Here is a 22,165-nt window from a genome sequence, read left to right as displayed (position 1 = left end):
TTTATAACAAAATTCTTTTTAAGTTCACTTTTATCTGTCGCTAGTCTTACTGTATGCCAACATTGGTAAGAAAATAATTCTTTTATAAATATCGTAATCTTGGAAGAAAATTAAGAAGCGAGCCAGCTCGCCAGCAAACTGCCAAGTAACAGTTGCGCTACCGTCAATATCCGAAGTGGTAAGTTCACCGTTGTCGCCTCTGTGGAATTACGAAAAGCTGCTTTCATCAGCCATTCTCCAAAGCCGATTGACTTGAAGGTACACGTGAAGACGGATGCTAGGAGCACGTGTTTGTTCAGCCATGTGCTGCACAGTATCCAGCAGATACACGTAATGACTATTTGGCTGAGACAAGCTATTTACAAAACAAAGATAAAAATTATAGAGTGTGATTCTTTTATACAAAGCTCATTTGATCGAATATAAGCACATAAAGAAAAAAAATAGAAAGAAGTTTTATTGAAAAACTAAAGGTTTCGATATTAATTCACAATACTTGATAGATAGATGAAACGTAAAAGCTTTTCTTATCATTTCTCTTAAATGGTTCTTGAATTGAAAGGAAAAAAAAATAGAATAAAAATACTTTCTATTTACAGAAAGCGACCTCGTTTAAACAAATAAATACAAATTTATTTATACAATAGAATTTATAGTTTACTATTGTTAATAGTTTTTATAAAAAGAAGAGAGAAAAAAAAATAAAATAAAAAAGATCGCTCTTTGTAGTCTATGAAAATACCAGTGTCTTTTTATTAAATAAACTATTTTATTGGATGTAAATGTATAGATTTTAAAATCTTAATCGACATTAGATGTTCTGATCGAAGCAATAATTTGAGAATATAATATTCATTTAAAAAAAGTTTTCGAGAAAGCTATAGACAAATTGATTGATTGAATTGTTTATTATTAAACAATTGCCAAATAATGATTATTTTTATTTTTCATTTTTCATATTTATAATAAAAAAGAAAAAAGAAAGAGAAAAAGTAAGGGGATAAGTTATTTCGTAATATTTTATATTCGCAGATTTTTAGAAGAAATTTAGAAAAAAAATAGAAACGCGGTTTGTACTTTCACTCGCCGTAGCTAATAATTAAGCCAGCTAGAGGGTGTTTCCAAATACATTAATAATTAATTTGTTGAACTATTGAATCGTCGAACGTTTAAAATTGCCATTCAAACAACCACTTAAATTATCAGTACGTCAATGTTTTTTTTGTCTTTTAACTCTACTAAATATGCAAATAAAATTAATAAAAAAAGAAAAGAAAATAATCTTTTCCGAATAACAAGTAATAAAAATAAAATGTACGTGAATTTGCGGGAGTGCGGAGAGAAGAATCGATGGGGTTTTGTATGATTGTGTGTGTGTGTGTGTGTGTGTGTGTGTGTGTGTGTGTGTGTGTGTGTGTGTATAATCACCAATAAGAACGCATAGAAGGATGTCAATCGCGTATAAAGTCGCAGCGTCGATGGTGAAGGCATCGCAGAAAAGATTATAGGCAATGAGCAGCAGCAGTAGTCGGGATATCCAACTGCTGCGATTCTCGAAAGTTGTCGTTTGATCCTTAAAGCATATTGATCGGAGGGAGACGCCGATCGCCAGTGGTATCAGCGTGCTGTACGTGATCTCGCGTAAATTTATTTCTGTCAGCGGTGGCACCGTTGCACCCAACTATACATGCGTGATATATGGAGATAAGAATTTATTTTGAATAAACATTGTGTTAAATATTACTCACTAGTTGTCTCTACTTTTCTTTCAAGTTCCTTTGTTTTTTTTTCTTTTTTTTTCTTTTAAAATAAGTCAATGCCATTACGTTCGCTCGTGTGATTATTATCCATTAGATTATTATAAAATCAGTGTAGAGGACTATTGTTCGATAAGTGTTACTTAAATTTTCATTATGACAAAGCTCATGTATATATTTCAAGTAAGATTTTCTTTTAGGAAAGATGCTTTTACTTTATTTAAGTGATATTTTAGTGCTCTTACAGCAAACGAACAGAAAATTTTATTTCATAAAAATATTGTTTACCTGTCATTTTTCCGGCGGACAATAATTTTTATGTAAATACAATTTCTTTATGGAATGGTAATTGTTTAATGATTTGAAATATGCATTGTAATACATCAAATTTATAAATACTGCGTGTTATTATATTTATTTATATTATTTAATCATAGATTATTATTATACACGTGTATATATACTTATACTATATCATAGTTTTAGAAAGAAAACGTTTGAATTGTACTTTATTATTGTAATAACTATTCAATTACTTCACGATAAACAACATTTTTAATATGTTTTTTATTTTATAATAATATTCCATTAAGTTTCTTTGTAAACCAAACCAATCATGAATCTGTGATAACGATTTCAAAGTTTTTTTTTTCATAATTCGTCATAGTGTGCGAATTTCTTTCGATTCAAACAATCTTTAATATACGAAATATTATTAAACGAAGATAAGTTATCGATTCTACAATAAATGAAACAAATTGGTTTGAAATGTCATAGAAACACAACGAAAGAAACGAAATAACAATTTACACAAGCGACTAAGGCAAATATATTAAAAATAAGATTAAAAGCTTTGGTTTCAATTTGAATTCTAGTGTAATTGATATATATATATATATATATATATATATATATATGATATGTGTGTACGCTGATTGAAGTTAACTTTTAAGTATTAGTGCAAAGTGCGTAGAAGCATTTATAGCTTTTTATTTTTCCTTTACCATTATGTACAGTAAAATGGGCGACAGTATCAGACCCCCGAAATGGCACGTTAAAGTTGTTACGACACTCGTGGGAATGTCTGCGTGTGCTACTCGGCTTAAAGCTAAACTTGTAGTAAATGGTGGAGGTAGACAGTGTAAGACCTAAATTTACAAAATATTTAATATTTATGTAAATATAGACCATTAATTATAAGTAGTGCTAGTTCTATTAACTAGAATATTTCCAAATATGTATTTTCCTATTTTATTGTAAAATTTGCTAAAAATAAAGAATTTCAATTATTGAAAAGTGAAGTTATTATACGTTTAAATGGATATTATCAATGCTCACGCAACTAATAGAATTTTTCAAATTTTTTATACTCTTACTGCAGGCGGCAAATGATATTATATATTCGCGTGCTTCATTAATTACTTCAATTCCTTTGAGCAAACGAACATTGACGCCGACGTTACTCAAGAAGTAACATCCCACCGCCGCCAGAGCTGGTACCAGCATATAGATGAATAGCACGAGGAACAAAAGCAAATAGCCATCGCAAATCACAGCGAAAAGATCTTTGAGATTGCAGCATATTCCAGCTTCTAGGTAAATCAGAGGTACCGCGAAGTACCAAATCACAAAGTGTTCGTTGATGATTCCTGTATAATGTGATTATATATAACTTATTTTATAGATAATTTAGTTACATTATTATTATTATTATTATTATTATTATTATTATTATTATTATTATGATAGTGAGTTGTTGTTTTTTTTTGTTTGTAAATTGTAATTCTTTCTTTTACTACTTACATTACTAAACAATTCCTGTTTATTTTTATATTAAACGTTTGCACAATATAACGTCAAGTCCATATGAATTTAAGCGAAAGAAAAATAAATTGAAGCACAGCTTTTACCATTACTATGCTTCCTTTCTGCTACGATGCAGAAAAACATGCGTTTAACGAATGAAAAATGTTTCAATTACGCGTTTTAACTCAAAATTGCACTTAAAATTACAACCGTTTTCTTATAAAATAAATACTTTTCTATTCATATTCTGTAGTATTATTTTATTACTTATTTATCCAAAACATTGAATAATCTAATCGATGGTACAGTTAAAATATCAAATACATATCCAAATGTTCATAATATCGACTGCTATTTTGTTTTTGTTTTTTTTTTTTAATCTTAAACATTATAAGTATGAAATAGTTTGATCATATAATTTTGCAATTCATATGTTTAATGCATATCGTGCTAACATTAATACGTTCATTAATCTGTTCAAACGAATTAATGTAAAAGTTGATCAATGATAGATCAATACTTGGCTTATAATAAATAGACCTATTAAATTGTTCAAAAAAAAAAAGAAAAAAAAGTTAAATATCAAATCAAACGCATTAAAACTGTAAAATTCAATTTAACCTTTATTGCTATAACAAATAAAGATGTTAAAGTTAAAAAAGTTAAGGTTTAATTAAATTTTAAAGACGAACCCTTCGATCCGCCATAGTTTGAAGTAAAAAAGGCCAATATCATACATAAATTCATAAATACGAAGAAACTATAACTATAAAAAATAGATTTTCTTTTTACTTTCTTTTTATTGGACACTGATAGTATTAATGGTTCGCTATTATCTTTATCGATCTTCATCCGTATATCAACAATCTGAAAAAAAAAAAGAAAAAAACATTGCTTTTAAAAATAAGATGAAAATTTATATTTATCTCGACATTAAAATAATTAGCTTGAAATTAATGAGATAAAAAGTCTTTCTTACCTTGTTTAAACTTCATTGACGAAAGATTGAAGAAATTAAATAAAAAGTACTATCAACTATTTGCTATGCTTCGTATAGAAAAATACCTCTATTTTGTCGCTAAATAATTTATTAACATCTATGAATTGTTTGAACGAAATCAAACATTCCATTTTCTTTAGAACGACAGGCTGTACTTTTACACGCTTGTTACAATAGTAAATATAGCAAACAACAAAGTTTTTCAATACCAGAGTTACAAACTGAGAGTCAAAAACTGCATACTAAGATTAATAAAGGACGTTCTGTGCATTAGAGATGAGTGCCAAAATTCTACTACTAAAAAGTCAGCAAGGAAATTGTCGGAAATTTCAATCGATCTTAACGTAAAAGGGTCATAGAATTAGTAAGAAGTAAATATCAGAAACATTTGAATAAAAGATCATTTATTGATTCATATAGAATATTGTAATAAAAAGTACATAATTTAATTGTTCGTAAGAGCGATTAAAAAAAAAAAAAAAAAAAAAAAAAAAAAAAAAAAAAAAAAAAACAAAGTATTAAAAATATTATTAAATATAAATGAATGCAGTGCGATAAAGTAACGTAGGATAAGAGTTTTCTTGTAAAATATTAGCTATGCTGCTAAGGATGCTCATTCACTTTTTTTTCTCCTAAAAGTAGATGACTGACTATTAAAAAGGAAAAAGCCAAGCATCGAATCATGATATTCTATTGTAATTTGTAATAAATTGTCAAAGTCTTACTTGTACTACAGTTATTATGAAAAAAAAAACCCTTTCTTCGCCACTTCAAATAAACAATAGATTCTTTTTAAATACCGGATTACTTAGATAGTTCGTGAATATTCTTGTCAGTTATTACAATATTAATCGCAATAAATGTACACCGACTGTAAGCGCAATGCGCATGTTGTGAAAATCGAATGCGCGAGAGAGAGAGAGAGAGAGAGAGAGAGAGAGAGAGAGAGAGAGAGCTGCAAAGCGCAAGTGCCTGTCGTATGTGCAAAGATTCTTTTATCATGATAAACATTATTTTACTTTCAATGAATTTTTTATCTCCCTCCTATCATCTCTTATTCGCTCTAATTTATACGCGATTCTGAATTTTTTTTTGCAAAAATATAAAAACATTTATTCCAGTAGCAATGCTTATTCTCGTATAATTACATGCAAAGTTGTTATTTCACTTTAAATGATTAAGAAAGTAATTTTTTAAAATACAATTTTGTATTCCAAAACTGAAGTTAGCATTAATTTCTCTCCCCCCCCCCCGCGCATCAAAGAATGCACTTTAGAAATTTCGTCCTCTAATGTCTGACTTCTGCAATTATAGAAGTGCTTACAATTGTTACGATTGCTTTGATGATAAAATTAATTTCTCTATGTTGAGATTATTCGAAAGGTGATTTTCATTTCTTTTGGATGTTTTGTTCGACAATCGTGGTACTGGACGGTGATAAATATTTTTGAAAAATTCCATCTATGTGTCAAGACCATCGTCTTGATTATTATTCGTAATTATTACTTTTGAACTCAAGCTATTGCGCAGAAGTATGGTTTAAAAGTAAAAAGTCTGAAATTAATTTATAAAAATATGAACAATCAACACTACTTCAATAACAATGAGTGATTTTAAACAAATAATAAACAATCACATGGATAGGTGCAAATTTTTAAGGAACAAGCCTGATTAGTTAAATGTTTTGGTGTAATATGAAAAACGTTACAGAAAAAAATTTTTTAACATTGTATTTTTTAAGTTTTTCAGCAACATCTAAAGTTTTAATAGTAAATCTTTACATTGATAATCTTGACTCAAAAATATTGAATCTTTAACTACTGTTGTCATTAGTTTAATTTATATAAGAAATCATTGTGAAATGTACAGGAAATGTAAATGAAATAGAAATGAACTAAATGGATTCATTCACTTGTTTATTTAACATAGTTTCATTAAAAGAAAGTTAAAAGTAAATTCTGAAACATAATAAAATCAATTATATTTATTATGCATATTTGAATATCTGTCCATGTAAATGCATATACATGTCTGCGCGTATGTATATAAGTATCAGAATACTAGGATAATACAGATTAATAATAAATGTTAATATTTATTTGTAAACATGTTACACAAGATATAATTTAAAAAAAAAAAAAAAAAAAAAAAAAAAATGAATCGCACAATTACATTAATAGTTTGTTTATTGTAATATTGATATTTTACAAAAATTGACATCAAATAATCGTAATAAAATATTATAAAGAAGATAGTATGATATCTTTGTAACTTTCAAGTTAATTAATACATAAATTTAAGTTGCATCTATAAAAGTTTATTGAAATTCATCACTATTTCAAGATTGACTTGTAACGTGTAATGTATAACTGTTCTTAATGGATATAATATATTCAAATTTTATTAAACATTAATCTAGTAATTGAAAATTGTTTAATTTTTCTATCGAATAGAAACCAGCTTTAACTTGTCTACCACCAAAAAATCGTCCATTTAAATCTACAACTGCTTTGATAGCACTTTCAATTCTTTTAAATTCAACAAAAATTCTAACTGCTTCCTCTGGATGAGCATCTATGACTTCGTGAATCACCACACGAGTTACATCACCATATTTTGTATTGCATTCATCTTTGACTTCGGGTTCTAAATCATCATCGACTTCGCCAGGTCCGACCATATTTCTCAGCAAGACAACTTTGCTCGGCGACTTCATTATTTCAGTAATACTCGGCTCTTCTTGATTATGCACAGGAGACTGCATCTGTGTGACCGATGGGGGCGATAAATTCAATGGCAAAGGTGGTGGCATTAGTTGTTCCTTTTCACTCACTATTCTACCACCTCTCTTACTAGTCTTTTCTACTTGAAGCGCTACTGACATTCCTTGCTCCTTCTTACCAAGCCCTTGTCCTTCTTTAAATCCATACTTGGCCATTATTTTTGCTGCAACCGATGACGTCGCGTACCCTTGATTAAGGTTTGGTCGTGAGATCGGAGGTACAATTTCAGGTACATCTTGTAAGGATGGTGGAGGAGCGATAGTAGCACCACCAGGATTATTTCTAAAGGTACTGCGCTCTTCATCCCTTTCGATAGAATTTATACTAGCGGCTATATTTGACATCTGATTTTCTTCAAAATGAGTGGTTTCTCGTCTCCGCTTACGTTGCTCATTTTCTTGGTCATGTTCACGATCGCGAATGTCTCTTAATTCTTTGACTACTTTATCATACTCGTTAGGCCAAGACGGATCATATTCATTAACCACATTCCAATCATATTCTATCCCAACTCCAATTGGATTAGCTGCGTTTGTTGAAAAATATTTTATAACCCCATCGTCCTCTTTCTCGTTATCGCGAACTTTGGACTTTAAATCGATAACCGGTGCCAATACAGCTGCAGATTTTTTTCCTTGTTCTCTTTTACCGTGTGGTATTGCAGCTTTTTTAAGTTGAAGTTGAGACTGGAGTAATTTTATTCCAGACGACCATCCTGCTACTTTATCAGTTGTACGATGCTTATCAAAATCGTCGTATAAAGACATCCTTTCCTTAAAATTCAATTAACACTTCCTATGTACATTACCTCTTCTATTCACTATGTCAATATAAGGTTATTATTTTATAATAAACAAATTTTCACGAATTATAATGATATTTATTCACATATAACATATAGGTTATAAACTGCAAACATACAGTAAAAACTAATCTAATATGAAACTTAATAGGTTATGTTAGTAATATTATGGTCGACCAACGGCGCAAGTTGAATAAAATTAAAAATTAAAAAACTTTAAATATTATTCCGTTTTACGAATGTATTTATTAATGCGCACAATGATGTAGGCAAGAACGAGGATTGGAAATAAATATCTGATTTATTTGAAATCGAGCGTGTGTTTATAATTTATGATTGTAAGTTATAAAATTATTTTACATAAAATTTGGTCCATGACGTATATAATTAATAAGCGGTTTTCACTGTCATTAAACATTAATAATTTAATCATTTACAGCATCGAGAAAAATTTATTGTTACATTTATAAATAATTTCTTAAAATCAAATATACGAATTTTTAGATCAAAAATGGATTTATTAGAATAATTTTTACATAAATTTGTTTTCCTAAAATGTGTTTCCGTTTAAATTGACAGAAACTAATATTATATTCTAATATTTTAAATTCAATATGTACTACATATCATTCATTTGCTTTATATATGCATTTATATATATATATATATATATATATGCATATAGATGATATCGCTTAAAGTGTTATTCCAAATAAATAAATGTTTTTACAAATTATTTTATTGGGGAATAATAATAACAAGGTGTAAATAATCTAAAACTCTGTATTCACACTATAGATACAATTATTGCCTGCTAATTAATGCAGTCAAAAACAAGCCAAGTATTTACTTATAAAGTATTTATAGGCAAATTTCTTTCATGATATTAATAAATTACTCTTTTGTACATATTAAAAAATATATATCGCAATTTGTCAATATTATTTATAAAAAGTAACGTACATAATTATTTTCTTCGGAATCTATAGTAAACAAAATTATCTTCAAAAAATTTAAAAAAATACTCTTAATATTTCAAGATCAACAAAAACAGATTTGAGGCACAATCGTACATTAACTACATAATTATCTTTCCCAATTTGATATAGACATTTGCTCGACATTGTTCTATTAATTGTACTAAAAAACATAATTTAACGTAAAGCTAATGCCCAAGCTCAGCATATCAATAATATATAATTTCATTCTGAAAAATAGATAAAAATGGAATTCATTCTCTTCTGCAGTAATTTTTTGCCCACTTTGATATTTTTGGCACAATTATGATTATCCGTTGTCGAAATTGTAGCTCGATCATCAGCTGTAATGCCTTTAGTCTCGCATAATAATCATCGATTTAAGATCAAACCATTATTACTTTAATCTCTCTTAATTACATGCCAATTTCATTCTAAGAACGGCCGGTGTCATCAACATCTGTTACAGTTAAGTGAAATTCTTTTACAACAATATCTTTGTTGTATACATACAATACTTTTCTCTGCCATTATACTATTATAGTATATTTCATTATGGACGGCGTAATTTCTTCTATCCTATTTGCAGGGTATTCATTTCCATGCACAATTAACATTTCAGTTATTGAAAAAACTGAAGATTTTGTTTTTGTAAAAAACACTTCATCACAGCCTCACTATTAATAGTGAACTCTTTCTACGCCGAACTAAGGAGTTCTCTAAAACAAATATAATGGTAACTGATGTATAATGGAAAACCAAACCACATTTGCTTACTATAATTTTGCATGCAAAAGCCAAATACATTTATGGATGTAATAATAATGCGCTTGAAAATTGATGAATTGAGGCAATTGTTGTTGGTCGGGCAAGAGTAAATTTTAAACTTAACGAGCGACACAAAAGCAATCTTCATTTGCATTAATTCCAAAATTAACCACGCGATTGAAGTATTTGTGGAAAAATAATTAAACTTACGTAGATAATTCTCTGCCTAGTAGTCCAGTTCCAACCAATCCTGTGCGAGATCTACTTCTATTTAATTGTGCTCTTCTTTCAGCTGCAAACAAATAAAATACATCCATTTAAATGTTAAATATAATGTGACTATATATTAGGATTTTATAGTTGCCTAATACGATTCTGAACGACAATTCTGAATAATCAACTTCATAAATCACAGCGTGTTAAAGTAAGACATAGGACGTATGACCTTTAGTATGTTGTTTGTACATATTCATTTTGTAAATAAGCAAGCAAACATAGGGAATTAAATATACAGTAAGTAAATTGAAAAGAATGTAAAGTCGAAAAGTAGATAAACTCTTCGCGATTGGAAAATCGACATTCTATTGGTCAATGAGTTTTGCTTGGTCCACACCGCATGCAATAGAAATTCATGTCCATGATTTTCTCACGCGCTTTATCTCAACAATTATCTGCTCGTTTTTATCAATATTATTTTACAAATTTTAGTATTAAAAATTGTTTATACATACATATACATATACAAAAATGGTAAACTAATTTTATATACAAAAATGATATATTTACAAATAATGTACAAATTAAAAACAGATGTTCTGTAACCATAGCAAAAGTGTTATTCACGTGTTTACAAAACAATTAATGACATTTTAAATTTGTTTACTTTTTTTTAGAACGATCGTCTACAGATATCGTTATTTTACCCGTATTCTTCGTGCCTTTCCATATCTTCCAATTAATAGGCTTCCTATAACTTTCTGTCTGAGGCGAGAACGTGTTCGTGAAGCTTATAATCGATCCCACTTTACCATCTCTTGAGAAGTTTGACCGTGACATCTCATTAAATAATTTTTGCTCCCTAAAATTAAAGAATCGTCTCAATTTTCTCGATTTACCGTCTAAAAATTTATTACCGCTCGATGCCATAATAGAATCGTCAATCGATATTCCCTCGAGTTTATCATAATTAGATTCTAGGGAGAGGCTTAAAACATTTTCGTTCTCATCCGCCTCGTTACATTCTCGCCGCTCATTCGCACATTGGCAATGCTGCATTAAAGCAACGTCTCTGTCATTCGTGCCACTACTCGATAAGTTATTACAAGAATTTGAATAATTGCTCGTTATTAAGTCATGTAAATTTAACGAATCATTCGATTTACGTAAAGTGGAAGGTGTCACGTTTGCGCTTGAATAACCATCGACAAATCTCTCAAACCTATAAGACTTTGCCCTGCTCGTCATTCTTTTACGTCGTCTAGATACAATTTGCCTTATAAACGCGTTTCGCTTGGGCTTCTTACTAACGGTTATTCTTTGCCGGGGCGCATAAACATTTTTATACAAATTCCTCGATAATCTTCTAATCTTCCTAAAAGCCTTTTTCTTATTATTAGCCAAGAATTTCTCATCATCCCCCCACCCAGTCACCATCTCTATAAAATCACTCCCTTCGATAACAATTCGCTCATTATAATTATGATCGGTCAACTCCTTCGTCATTTCAACCATCCATTCTGACTTGGGCCTAAATTCAACAAAACTCTCGCTCGTCGTGTACGTGCTTTCGTCCTGCCTATCAAATCCTCCGACGTTTGCTTGCTTGAGGCTGCGCTTCGATTTCCAACTTTTTTTGGCGAGCTTGAGTCTTGAGGTCAAGGTAGCGTAACCCTTGCTCCTGAGCGTAAGCTTCGACTTACCGCCGGCAGCACGAGTCTGACGCTTGCGTCGCTGGTCCGGTCGGCTGAAGGCTGATCCCGTCTGTAGGGCCTCCATGAGGCTGTCCATCACGCCCTCCTGGGTCTCGTGTGCGTTCATGTCGACGAGGGCGCGCTTGCGCTCCGCTCGCGCCGCCCTCTCGGCCTCTGCTTTTTCACGAGCCTCTCTCGCCCGTCGCTGCTTCTCCTCCGACTCGCGCAATTTTATTATTTCCTTTTGTGCTTGCTGCAATGGAAATTATCTTATAATATCTTATAATCTTATACGTGAGCATTTATCTATCTACCTCCCATCCCCCACCGCCACGCAACGATTATTGCTTCATTACTTTAATGATTGTTGTTGGATTACTAAATGCAAGTGCAATCATTTGAACTTTCGATTTGAAAATCAGCAGTGAGCAAGTAAACGTCTATATCGTTACATTATCGAAGTATGATTGATATGAAAAATACAAAATTAACCATATACGTACTAGTCTCTACTTGGTAGTATATGAGACGATGGCAGATATTTATTATATTTTTAAGTTAAAAACTAAAAGGCTCCTAGCATGGAATAATGAACATGTGAAATTTTTAAATATTAAATGAAATAGCATTGAGTTTTGAGAAAAAGATGTAATCAAATAATGTGCGAGTAAAATAAATGTTATTTATTATCGATAGCATTTATGTACTTTGTAATTGCCGTAGAGAAATTTTGTGCAATTTGTGGCAATTGTTTGCAATATCGAATTTTTACCTGCACCTGCTGTTGTGAACAATACACTTTTACAGTTACAATCTTAATGACTAATGAAATGATTAATTGTTAAATACAATAATAGGCTCAAACTATAAAATTTTGGAATTTCCATGAGAAACTTAAGTACGTAAAACGAGCGACTTATTTTTCTAACAAATTAAAAAATATAAAAAGAAAAAATATAAAATAATTTGAAAAGACTCTAATTAACAGTACTTTTGATTTTTAAATATTCAATGGCTGAATAAATAATCATAAATCTTACCACAAAGTCGTCCTTAAACTTTTTTATATCACCAAAGAATTCTTCAATCGTGTATTTTTGTTTATCAAATGCAAAAAATTCAGATATATCAGTGTATAAATTATCCATATTTTTAAACATATTTTGCATCACCTCGTACGATTCTCTAGCTTTCTTCGCAAATGGCTAAAACATGTATTCACAATTATTAATAATACATTCATGAAATTTATAATACAATGTTAAACATTAAATACTGTATATTAATAAGATTAAAAGAAAATTATACCGTCATGATTTTAGCAAATAAATCCTTATCGTTCTGTGGAATTTTAGCATTCGCAAGATCTTGTTCTAGATTACGAATATTTGCATCCATTTGTCGTAAAGTTCGCTGAATATTTTCTAACGAAACTCTACTAGCTCTATCGACATGTGCTAATTCTTCGAAGAAATTTAAGCAATCTGGAAATTTTCTTTCTATCGTATCGACTAAATAATGAAGTAAAGTTTGTTTGTTCTCGATGTCCTTTGTACTAGTTAGCTATAACGAAATATTTTGTAATTATTTAATAATATAAGTTAAGCATTTATAGATCATATAATAATTTAAAATTTGCTAGGAACGTGAAAAATTATAAATTGTACGAGTTATGAGATATTTTGCAGCTTATAAAATTTCAAATAATGCCAAAACTATATACGTGATGTTTTTTTTGTTGTTATTTATTTTCATAAAGTAAATTTATGTAATGTTATCGTGCATTTCGATACGAAATATTAGCCAAATTTATTTCTAAAATCATGTACACATAGATAAGACAATTATATATTAATTCAACCCTATTAATTAACACTTATACGTACAATCCTCAAAATTCTTAATAAAATTAATTAGTTTTTAATGATTTTTTATTTTAATTTTACAAGATAATTAGCTATAATTACTTTGGTTAGAAAGCTAATTTCAAATCCAAAAGCCTGACCATTCTTCGATCCCGAATTCATGTAATTTCCAAGAAGCAAAACAAGTTCTAATATTTTTGCAAACTTTTTACTGCTTTTAACCTCCTCGCAAGCAGCTGTTCCAGCTACAATGTCAGGTTTAACATCTTGGACAAGTTCTTCATATTTTAACATAAAACTTAGAGATCTTAATCTTGGTAATAATCTTTTAATTTGCGATATCTATAAAACATACAATGATAATGATTAGATGATGAAATTATGAAAATGTTATTATTACTGCTATTCAATAAAAATATGCAAGTCTTACCGTAACGCAAAATTGTTCAGCCTCGGTTAATTCGTCGTATTGGTCTTTGAAATTTTGTAATTTTGTTAATTGATCGGGTGGCGGCAAGTACTGTATTAAGCCTTGCAATATGTTATCATTAATAACAGGCCCTTCGCATCTTAACAGACAAGTCTTAACTTCTTCGTACGAAGTATGTTTTAAGGTACCATTTAGGAGAATTAAAATATTTTGCGCTGCTTTACTATCGAGGACTTTCAGATCTTTAACTTTTTTCGATGGCACCGATCTAAAGTTATATAAATTATACCTATTTACCATACTCATAGATTATAAATAGCCAATAAAAAAGCAAGATTATGTATAATTGTAACATACTTATCAACAACGTCGTCCATTTTTTTGCTCGCTGGTTTTGAGGAAAATTTTTTAGCTAATCCGGTTAAGATTTCTGGACTTGCCAGTTTGTCTTCTTGGACTTTGACCCAAAATGATTTTTCTGACATTTTGTGAGGCAATATCTATAAAATAAAATAATAAAATAAAATTATAAAGGTGTATTTGTCATAAAATATAATATACAACATATCGACTGTACTTCTCCGAAAGACCATATGAACGATAAAATATATTTAGGATCTAACATGAGTAGAGGTATATATATATATATATATATATATATATACACACATTTTTGTTCTTTAATATAGTATTTCTTAATTCGTATGGCATTAAAAAACACAGACTTTACGGCAATGCATTCGAAAGAAGCTTTTTATTTGATGGATCCGATTGCTCTATCGAACGATATTTCCTTATAATATTAAGAAATACAATGTAATTCTCACCGCCTTCCAGTTGGCTCGCTTAAGTGGCCCTTCGACCTCCCACTTTTTCTTAGGCTTAAGACCGTGCGGCAATACCTGCACGGAATTAACCATCGGTAACCTTGGCCCACCCATCATAGGGGGTGGAGGTGGGCCCATTCCACCCGGCATAGGGGGTGGTGGTGGTCCACCGCCTGGTCCGCTACCAGGGAAAGGAGGTGGAGGTGGCGCTCGGATCCCACCCGTACCAGGCATTGGCGGCGGTGGTGGTGCGCCTCCGAAATTACTTCCCATCATCGGTGGCGGTGGAGGTGGAGGTGGACCACCTCCTGGGCCTATACAACCAGGCATTGGAGGCGGAGGTGGACAGTTCCCGAGTTTCTATAAGCATTAGTCATAGATAAAAATTCTCGATTGTTCGATTAGATTGTAGATTGTTTGGTAAAAGATATTCTAGATGCGGGCGGGCGGGCGCGCGAGCGAGCGCAACTATTATTTTTATTTTGTCTTTATAAAGCTGAACTCGTCACTTTAATAATTAATTAAATGGAAAAGTACCGGTGGATTGCTTCCATTTCTGCCAGTTCCATGTTCCAATTCACGTATTACATTTTCAGCGTGCTGGAGCTTGGCTTCGGCTTCCTGCTTTTTCGCTATAGCTTCCTCGAGTTTCTGCGACATTTCGATTAGTCGTTGTTCCTCTTCAGCCCGTGACTTTTCGACCAGCGTCTCGATAAGTGGTTGCACGTCAATTTGAAAACGTTTCGTTGCACTAAAATCTGGATCACAGCCAGACCGATGGAGTACGATTTGCGATACGCATTCTTCTATTAATTTATAATAAGCAGGTCTACAAAATCACAATAGAATTTCACATTACATGCTATTATTTTATGACCGGTTCTATTTAAAATGACTTGGTTACTACTTTTACAATTTGCTAATAAGAGAAAAGGTAACCATTTTCAATAATACTTAGCTACTAAATCTTATAATGAATCTTGTAAGGAAAGAGCTTACTAGATATTCAGAGTCTTTGTCATAATTTAAAAAAAAAAAAAAAAAAAAAAAAACAACAACAACAACTTTTGTATACGAGAAAAAATAAATTTTATTTTATTTTCCATGTACTTTGATCTAATTACTTATGTATTTGCAACTTATTACTATTCAATATGAATATGCTTACCTAATTAAAGCATCGTCTCTAATAAATAATAAATGTTGTAAAATCGATAAAAAATAAGGTTCCGCTACAGTATCCATAACCATATTCTTCACCACCTCGAAACAATCGTTTACATCATCTAATTCTAATCTCACATGATCGAATCTTTGTACAAATTCTTCATAATCTTCGTCCTTGTACTCGTTAAAAATTTTTAAATGCCTTGTTAAGTCTTCTGATTCGTCTTCGCCCTCCAACGTTTCTAAAATATCGGCTAAGCCGGCTCTCATTATTTCATTTCGCAAATGCAATCGAAAATCCAATTCTTCAGCCGACGAAATTATGGAATTGATAAGTTGAAGACATACCACCTGAAAATAATTAAAAAAAAAAAAAAAAAAAAAAAAAAAAAAAAAAAAAAAAAATTATTTTTAATAAATAATACTTTTGATAATGAAAAAATAATTAATTTAAAAATAATTGTGATTGTTTAATAGAAACTAGTGGGAAATATGTATTTGCTGCTAATTTTATTACTTAAATGCGTATTTTTTATAAAAATCTGTCCGGAATAAGTAAAATTTATTAACCTTCTAACAAACAGTTTCCGTAATTTGCAAAAATTAACAAAACGAAACACGATTAATCTTACTTTAATTTATTTATCTATCTACATTACAGCATTTACTATGATAAATTGAAACTATTGAAAAGCAAACTTATTTTTGTTTTGTTTTTATTGCGATATTCTCTTAATACGTTCTTAATACGTTGAAAATCTTGAATCCATTGGTAACAATAAGTTTCTTGATTTGAATTGACGAAACGAAACAAAGCGAATTGACGGAAACCTTTGAATAACTGTCAACCGGCATTTCGCTATACTTGCGAAAAAGAAACTGGGAAGGTCATTTTGAGCGCTCAAGTGAATTTGGGTAATTTATAACTTTAGTGGCATACCAATTTGTACGTGAGCATGGGAAATGACAATGGCCTAAACTGGCGTGTTTTCCCGGTAAAAGCAATTAACGAGCTTACTCTCAAATTTTCGTTTTGCTTGTTCATCAATCCTTGAACAATGGGCAAAAATCGGTCCCTCCCATTGAACTCTCCGTTCATCGTAATGGCGTCGAGGACCTTTTTGTGACTGTCGCTCGATATAAGGCAGACGGCGCCGAGGAGTTTCACCGCCTCGCACATGACCGATGGTTTGCTGGGTTCGAGGGACCGCGCGACTATCGTCAGGGCTTCGTGGTGTGCCAATATTTCCTTTATCCCAACAGTGTTGTTCATGATGGCCTTCAAGCACCGTATGCACTCGTATTGGATCCTCTCGTATCGGCTGTCGCTGTGAGCATCGTCGTTATAATTAGTTCAAGTTTTTTTAAATACAAGGAGATATGAGCGATGGACGGCAACTACGTGCACGGGTACATCTATATTTTGAATATTTTGTTAATTATGATATGGCTCTTATCGTTGACTTAAAAATTTTTTTCTTTTTTTTTTTTTTTTTTAATAAATTATTTAACATTAATCGTCATGGTGCTCTAATAATGTACATTATTTAAGTTAAAGAGATTTCGAGATAAATGCATTGGATAAAGAACAATAATGCTTTTCGAATGTTATAGAAATTTTAGACTCGAAATGCATTATTCGTAAATCGTCAAATTAAGTGGACGATATAAAAGTTTAGAAATTACTTCGATGTCCATTGAAGGAAGGAAGGAATAAGCCGAGACTTCTTTTATTTGCTATTGATAAGTGTTGATAAAACAGGTAGTTCACGTTGAAATTTGTATTTCGTTATGAAAATTTGATTTTTATTTGCAATGTTCTGAAAAATTTTTTTTCTATATACATAGTTCATTATATACTAGTATGTTGCGTGCAATAGAAAATTGTGTTTTTATGCAATTAATTTACATAAATTTTTGGGCTACCTTAACTAATAGATAAAGTAAACAAAGTAAGTAATAGAAACATACTTATTTATTCGTGCAACAAGTTATAAAAACAGAATTCAGTCCTCGCTGATATTAGCAGTATATTTACATATATAATTACATTTAGGTAAAAATAAATTAAAATGGAAAGTGGAAGGCTACTTTAATCACTGGAAAACTAATGCATTATTATTTAATGCAAAAAAAAAAAAAAAAAAAAAAAAAAAAAAAAGACCAGCCATAAGCTTACGCTTTACTTTTTCAAAAATATTATTTCAAATTTTTTTTGAGTAAAAAACACAGCTATGCAATTTGTCATTAGCAAACAGTTAAATAATTATGGTAGAAGTATTACACTATTTGAAATGTATTTCGATCACTGAAATCATTTATTCAAAATCATCATATTTTTATTACATCTCAAAGCAGTTACAACTACACTAAAAAAAAAAAAAGAAAAAAAAGAAGAAAAAGAGACGAATATTACTGGGAAAATTTTTTATTTCAATAGTATATTGAAGGAAACAAGTTGTTCTAAAATAATAATTATTGGACGTTAATTAATTTTCAATAAAAATAAATTGGATTCAATAGAACAACAAATAAGTTTTTATTTATAAAATACGTTGAAAATAAAAGGAAAAACGCTAATTTCATTATACGTATTCAAAAATTTCTTGCACAATGTACATCCGTTTTCATTTGTTTTATCTGTATAAGAATATATTTCAGTGATCAATACTTCTTCCAATAAAACTAAAGAGTAAAATAAATAATACAATAAGAAGCCTAAAAGCGAACAACTAATACTGGCACATTAATATTAATTAATTGTCTGAAATTACCTATTGAAAAGAATCAAAAAACTGCAATAGAACAATATTAGCAATTAGTCTCATGTGCTCCATAATTCTATACATAAATAAATAAATAAATATATGTGTATGCGTTTTAAGGTTTGTTGTTGAAAAAATTTTTAAGTATTAATGTAAATAATTTTCATTTTTTGCTTCTGATTAATTTCAATGCAGAAAAACATAGCCGATAGCAAATTTACAATATCTATTTACTGATTATATGATAAAATGGAGGAAAAAAAAGAAGAAAAAACTTAATTACAGTTGTTCTTTATATTAATTTATTAAGAAAGTTAAGGCAGACTAGTTTGATATTGTATCTGGGACATCAATTGGGTTCAGTACGTCTTAAGTTGAATCAAAACAATAACCCGTTATATCAATACTACCATTAATTGAAATTCTACACACACTTTTAAATCTCAAATCTTTTATTAATTTCAAGAATTTTTGAAATTTACTGACATATTACAATTTTACTTAATTTTTGTTTTTTTTGTTCTTTTTTTTTTTTTTTTTTGTACAATTTATATTTCAAAATCTTTAAAAGTTTTATAGAATTTCAATAATAATTTATTTTCTTGCAATAAACTGTAGCGTAAAATTACGTTAAAGGAAAGGAATGTAATTCATTTATAAAAATTTCAAAAATAATAAAATTACTTATATTTTATCGTGTAGTTATCGGCAGTTATTATTATTATATTTTTTATTGATATTGAAATATTGATGTAATAGATAATTTTACAATTAAATTTTAATTCGATTTTTCTATATAAAAGTGAATATCACTCTCTTAAATATTGAAATAGTAAAATTTTACGTTTACATGTTAATTACGTGTTTAATTTTTTTTAAAATTATTATTTACAGTTATATAGCTAACTTATTATGTATTCTTTTAAGTATAAAGCTCTTAATCATATGTGTTACTTACTTCCGATAACACTCATTGAGAATGACGAGAACTTGTTTGAGGCCCTTGGTACCAAACTCTTGGACCCAACTCAATGGATTATTCGTTAGGGCAATCCTTAAAGACTCGATGCACGTATGAATCTTGTTAACGCTTAAGTCTGGTTGGGACAAGTACTGTATATAATCAGCAGGTTTGTCAAACTTGTTCCTACTGTCCTGAATACTTCCTTTATAATGCAAAATCAGCATTTCCTTTTTTTTCCTCTCCGACTGTTTTCGTAGTGGTTCCTTCTTCTCTTCTGTTAGATTCATATTTGCCTGGGATAAAAGAGTATGCACAATGTATAAAAATTAATACTTGTACGCATTTATGTATTATTTTTAAATCCAATAAACATTTTAAATTATATTACGCCTATTAATCAGATCCTTATAAAATTAAATATGATTAATATTTTAGTTTGCTTTTTGTTTTGTTTTTGTTTTTAATCCGACATACGAGACGTAAATCGAACGATAAGCGATACACCTAAAAGACGAAGATCGCATATAAATTGAAGAGATTTTATAATTATTTCCTTTCTTTAAAATATCCAATTGTTTGCGACGTTATTTTAGCTAGCAAATTGTACAAAATATACACACCTTCTGGTAAAATGCACCTTAAACAAGACCGTAAGAAAATAATCAAAGTAGCAAAACATTTCATTTCCAATGAAAGTACAATATCCTAATTAATTATTCTAATAAAGCGAAATATTTACAATTTTTAGCTCGTATAATTCCTAATTCAAGGATACGATTACGCGAACAACAATCGAGATGTCTGATATAATTTAAATAAAGCTGCTGGGGCAAAACATATGTAAGCCAATTGTAGTGTTGTGTAGTGTATTCCGCCAGCAACGATACGCGCCTTCACGTGCATTTGTATTTATAATGTTGCGAAAAAAAAAACTCACCAAAAGTTCTTCGAACTTGTCGTTTGTCGTCTCCTCATCCATCCTCTCGATCATGCAGCGCTGCTGCTCGACCTCGTTGAAGTCGTCCCCGGAGTGCGGCCGAGGCATCATATTTTGGTTGAGGCCACCGCCTCGGCCCGACTTTTTTGGCCTTCCGAACCATGTGTCCAGCTGAAAATATAAACCCAATGAGCTTATATGCCTTTGGAGTCAATGAGTCTTACGACGATAAATTCAAACGCCAAAGTGATTCATTTCCCATTCAAATTTGAATTATTTTAAGGTACTTGCTGTAACGAGATATTGTCACATGGGAATGGATATGCTTTTGGACAATTAAATTCTCAACCGCTGCATAATCATTACGTTACATTTTCATTAAACGTTTCTAGTGAATTTTCAGTATTAATTATCAATATAAATTTATATTTTTCATATTAAGAGTGAAGCCATGAAAATCATTAAAGCGTTATTTCCTTAACGAATTACATGGTAGCGAAATTTCTACTTTTAATTTTTTCATTTTATTTATTTATTATTCTTTTTTTTTTTTTTTTTTTTTTTTTTTTTTTTTTTTACACAAGCGCTACTATGTTCTTATTAATTTCATAATCTATACAACAACAAGAAGGAATGAAAATTTTTCTCCAAATATTTTTCGTAATTTTTATAAATCTTATAACTAGAGCGACTTTTCGTAATCTAACAATCTCGAGCAATCATTTCATGAAAATATCATACTTATTGAAAATAAAAAAAAAGTGCATTGCAAATCGTGGCTTATTATATAAAATGTGTCGCGTATAATTATGAGAAATAAGATGGCGGGAGAAAATGAGAGCAGTTCAGAGTCAAAGTCTTGATAAGTAACTTTCAAATGAAAGATTTAATGAAAAATAGAGAGAAAATTATTCCACCAATCTTATAAGCGCTGGAAAGAACGTATGTAATAATTGATTTTTACAGTACTGGTATGCAATAAAGATAGGGGATAAGTATAACATCTAAGAAAGCTGTCACGAACTTTTTTTTTTCTTTTTTTTTTTCTTTGAAAGAGTCTAAATAAATGTTATATGCTTCAAACGTTAATGTAAATCATAAGATACATTTTTAATATTACTAATAATAATTTTGCACTACGTAATGATATATAAAAAATACGATTGCAATTATAGATAATAATTGTAAGAAGAAAAAAATTTTTTATTAAAATTTTAAACATTGTTATGTATTATAATTTCTCTTTGAGCGTTTGTACTTCTTTCTTAATTAAAATGAATAGTGGAACAAGTTTTGAAGGTGCAAATTCTATCGATCATTCATCATAAGTATGACAGCTTATTTATAATAAGTCGTTTTAATGTGAATTAGATACTTTTATTGCTGTTATTAGACAATTTATGATTA

The 22,165-nt window shown here is 30.0% G+C and overlaps 3 protein-coding genes across 8 annotated transcripts in view; all 3 read right to left on the bottom strand.

Annotated features, from left to right (window-relative positions):
- Positions 1-20: 20 nt before the first annotated feature.
- On the bottom strand, positions 21-4,850 carry LOC105363648 (sodium/bile acid cotransporter 7). The gene is made up of 6 exons (XM_011501396.1): positions 4,543-4,850; positions 4,256-4,430; positions 3,180-3,406; positions 2,762-2,905; positions 1,429-1,681; positions 21-355 (listed from the first exon to the last, which is right to left on the bottom strand). The coding sequence occupies exons 2-6, from the start codon at positions 4,413-4,415 to the stop codon at positions 111-113; spliced, it is 1,029 nt and encodes a 342-aa protein (XP_011499698.1). The 5' UTR covers positions 4,416-4,430; positions 4,543-4,850; the 3' UTR covers positions 21-110.
- A 2,044-nt stretch (positions 4,851-6,894) lies between these two features.
- Positions 6,895-8,257, bottom strand: Spf45 (splicing factor 45). Its single transcript, XM_011501395.1, has one exon. The coding sequence runs from the start codon at positions 8,111-8,113 to the stop codon at positions 6,974-6,976; it is 1,140 nt and encodes a 379-aa protein (XP_011499697.1). The 5' UTR covers positions 8,114-8,257; the 3' UTR covers positions 6,895-6,973.
- A 1,307-nt stretch (positions 8,258-9,564) lies between these two features.
- Positions 9,565-22,165, bottom strand: part of dia (diaphanous related formin 1) — a 29,904-nt gene continuing 17,303 nt past the window's right edge. For 5 of the 6 annotated variants that reach the window (XM_011501392.1, XM_011501389.1, XM_011501390.1 and 2 more), the window contains 15 exons: positions 20,759-20,929; positions 19,816-20,114; positions 18,867-18,887; positions 17,111-17,420; positions 16,094-16,443; positions 15,463-15,754; positions 14,926-15,285; positions 14,456-14,598; positions 14,099-14,366; positions 13,771-14,010; positions 13,112-13,366; positions 12,844-13,008; positions 11,813-12,056; positions 10,104-10,185; positions 9,565-9,844 (listed from right to left, as the gene is read on the bottom strand). In XM_011501392.1, the coding sequence (XP_011499694.1) occupies positions 9,823-9,844; positions 10,104-10,185; positions 11,813-12,056; positions 12,844-13,008; positions 13,112-13,366; positions 13,771-14,010; positions 14,099-14,366; positions 14,456-14,598; positions 14,926-15,285; positions 15,463-15,754; positions 16,094-16,443; positions 17,111-17,420; positions 18,867-18,887; positions 19,816-20,114; positions 20,759-20,929 (3,222 nt within the window). In that variant the 3' untranslated portion in view covers positions 9,565-9,822. The remainder of the gene's footprint in view (positions 9,845-10,103; positions 10,186-11,812; positions 12,057-12,843; positions 13,009-13,111; positions 13,367-13,770; positions 14,011-14,098; positions 14,367-14,455; positions 14,599-14,925; positions 15,286-15,462; positions 15,755-16,093; positions 16,444-17,110; positions 17,421-18,866; positions 18,888-19,815; positions 20,115-20,758; positions 20,930-22,165) is intronic. The other variant, XM_011501393.1, reaches the window with a different exon arrangement.

The sequence above is a fragment of the Ceratosolen solmsi genome, unplaced genomic scaffold, assembly GCF_000503995.2.
Source record: "Ceratosolen solmsi marchali unplaced genomic scaffold, CerSol_1.0 scaffold3, whole genome shotgun sequence".
Taxonomy (NCBI): Eukaryota; Metazoa; Arthropoda; class Insecta; order Hymenoptera; family Agaonidae; genus Ceratosolen; species Ceratosolen solmsi.
The sequence above is the reverse complement of the archived record's forward strand: the minus strand, read 5'-3'. Positions and strand labels throughout refer to the sequence as shown.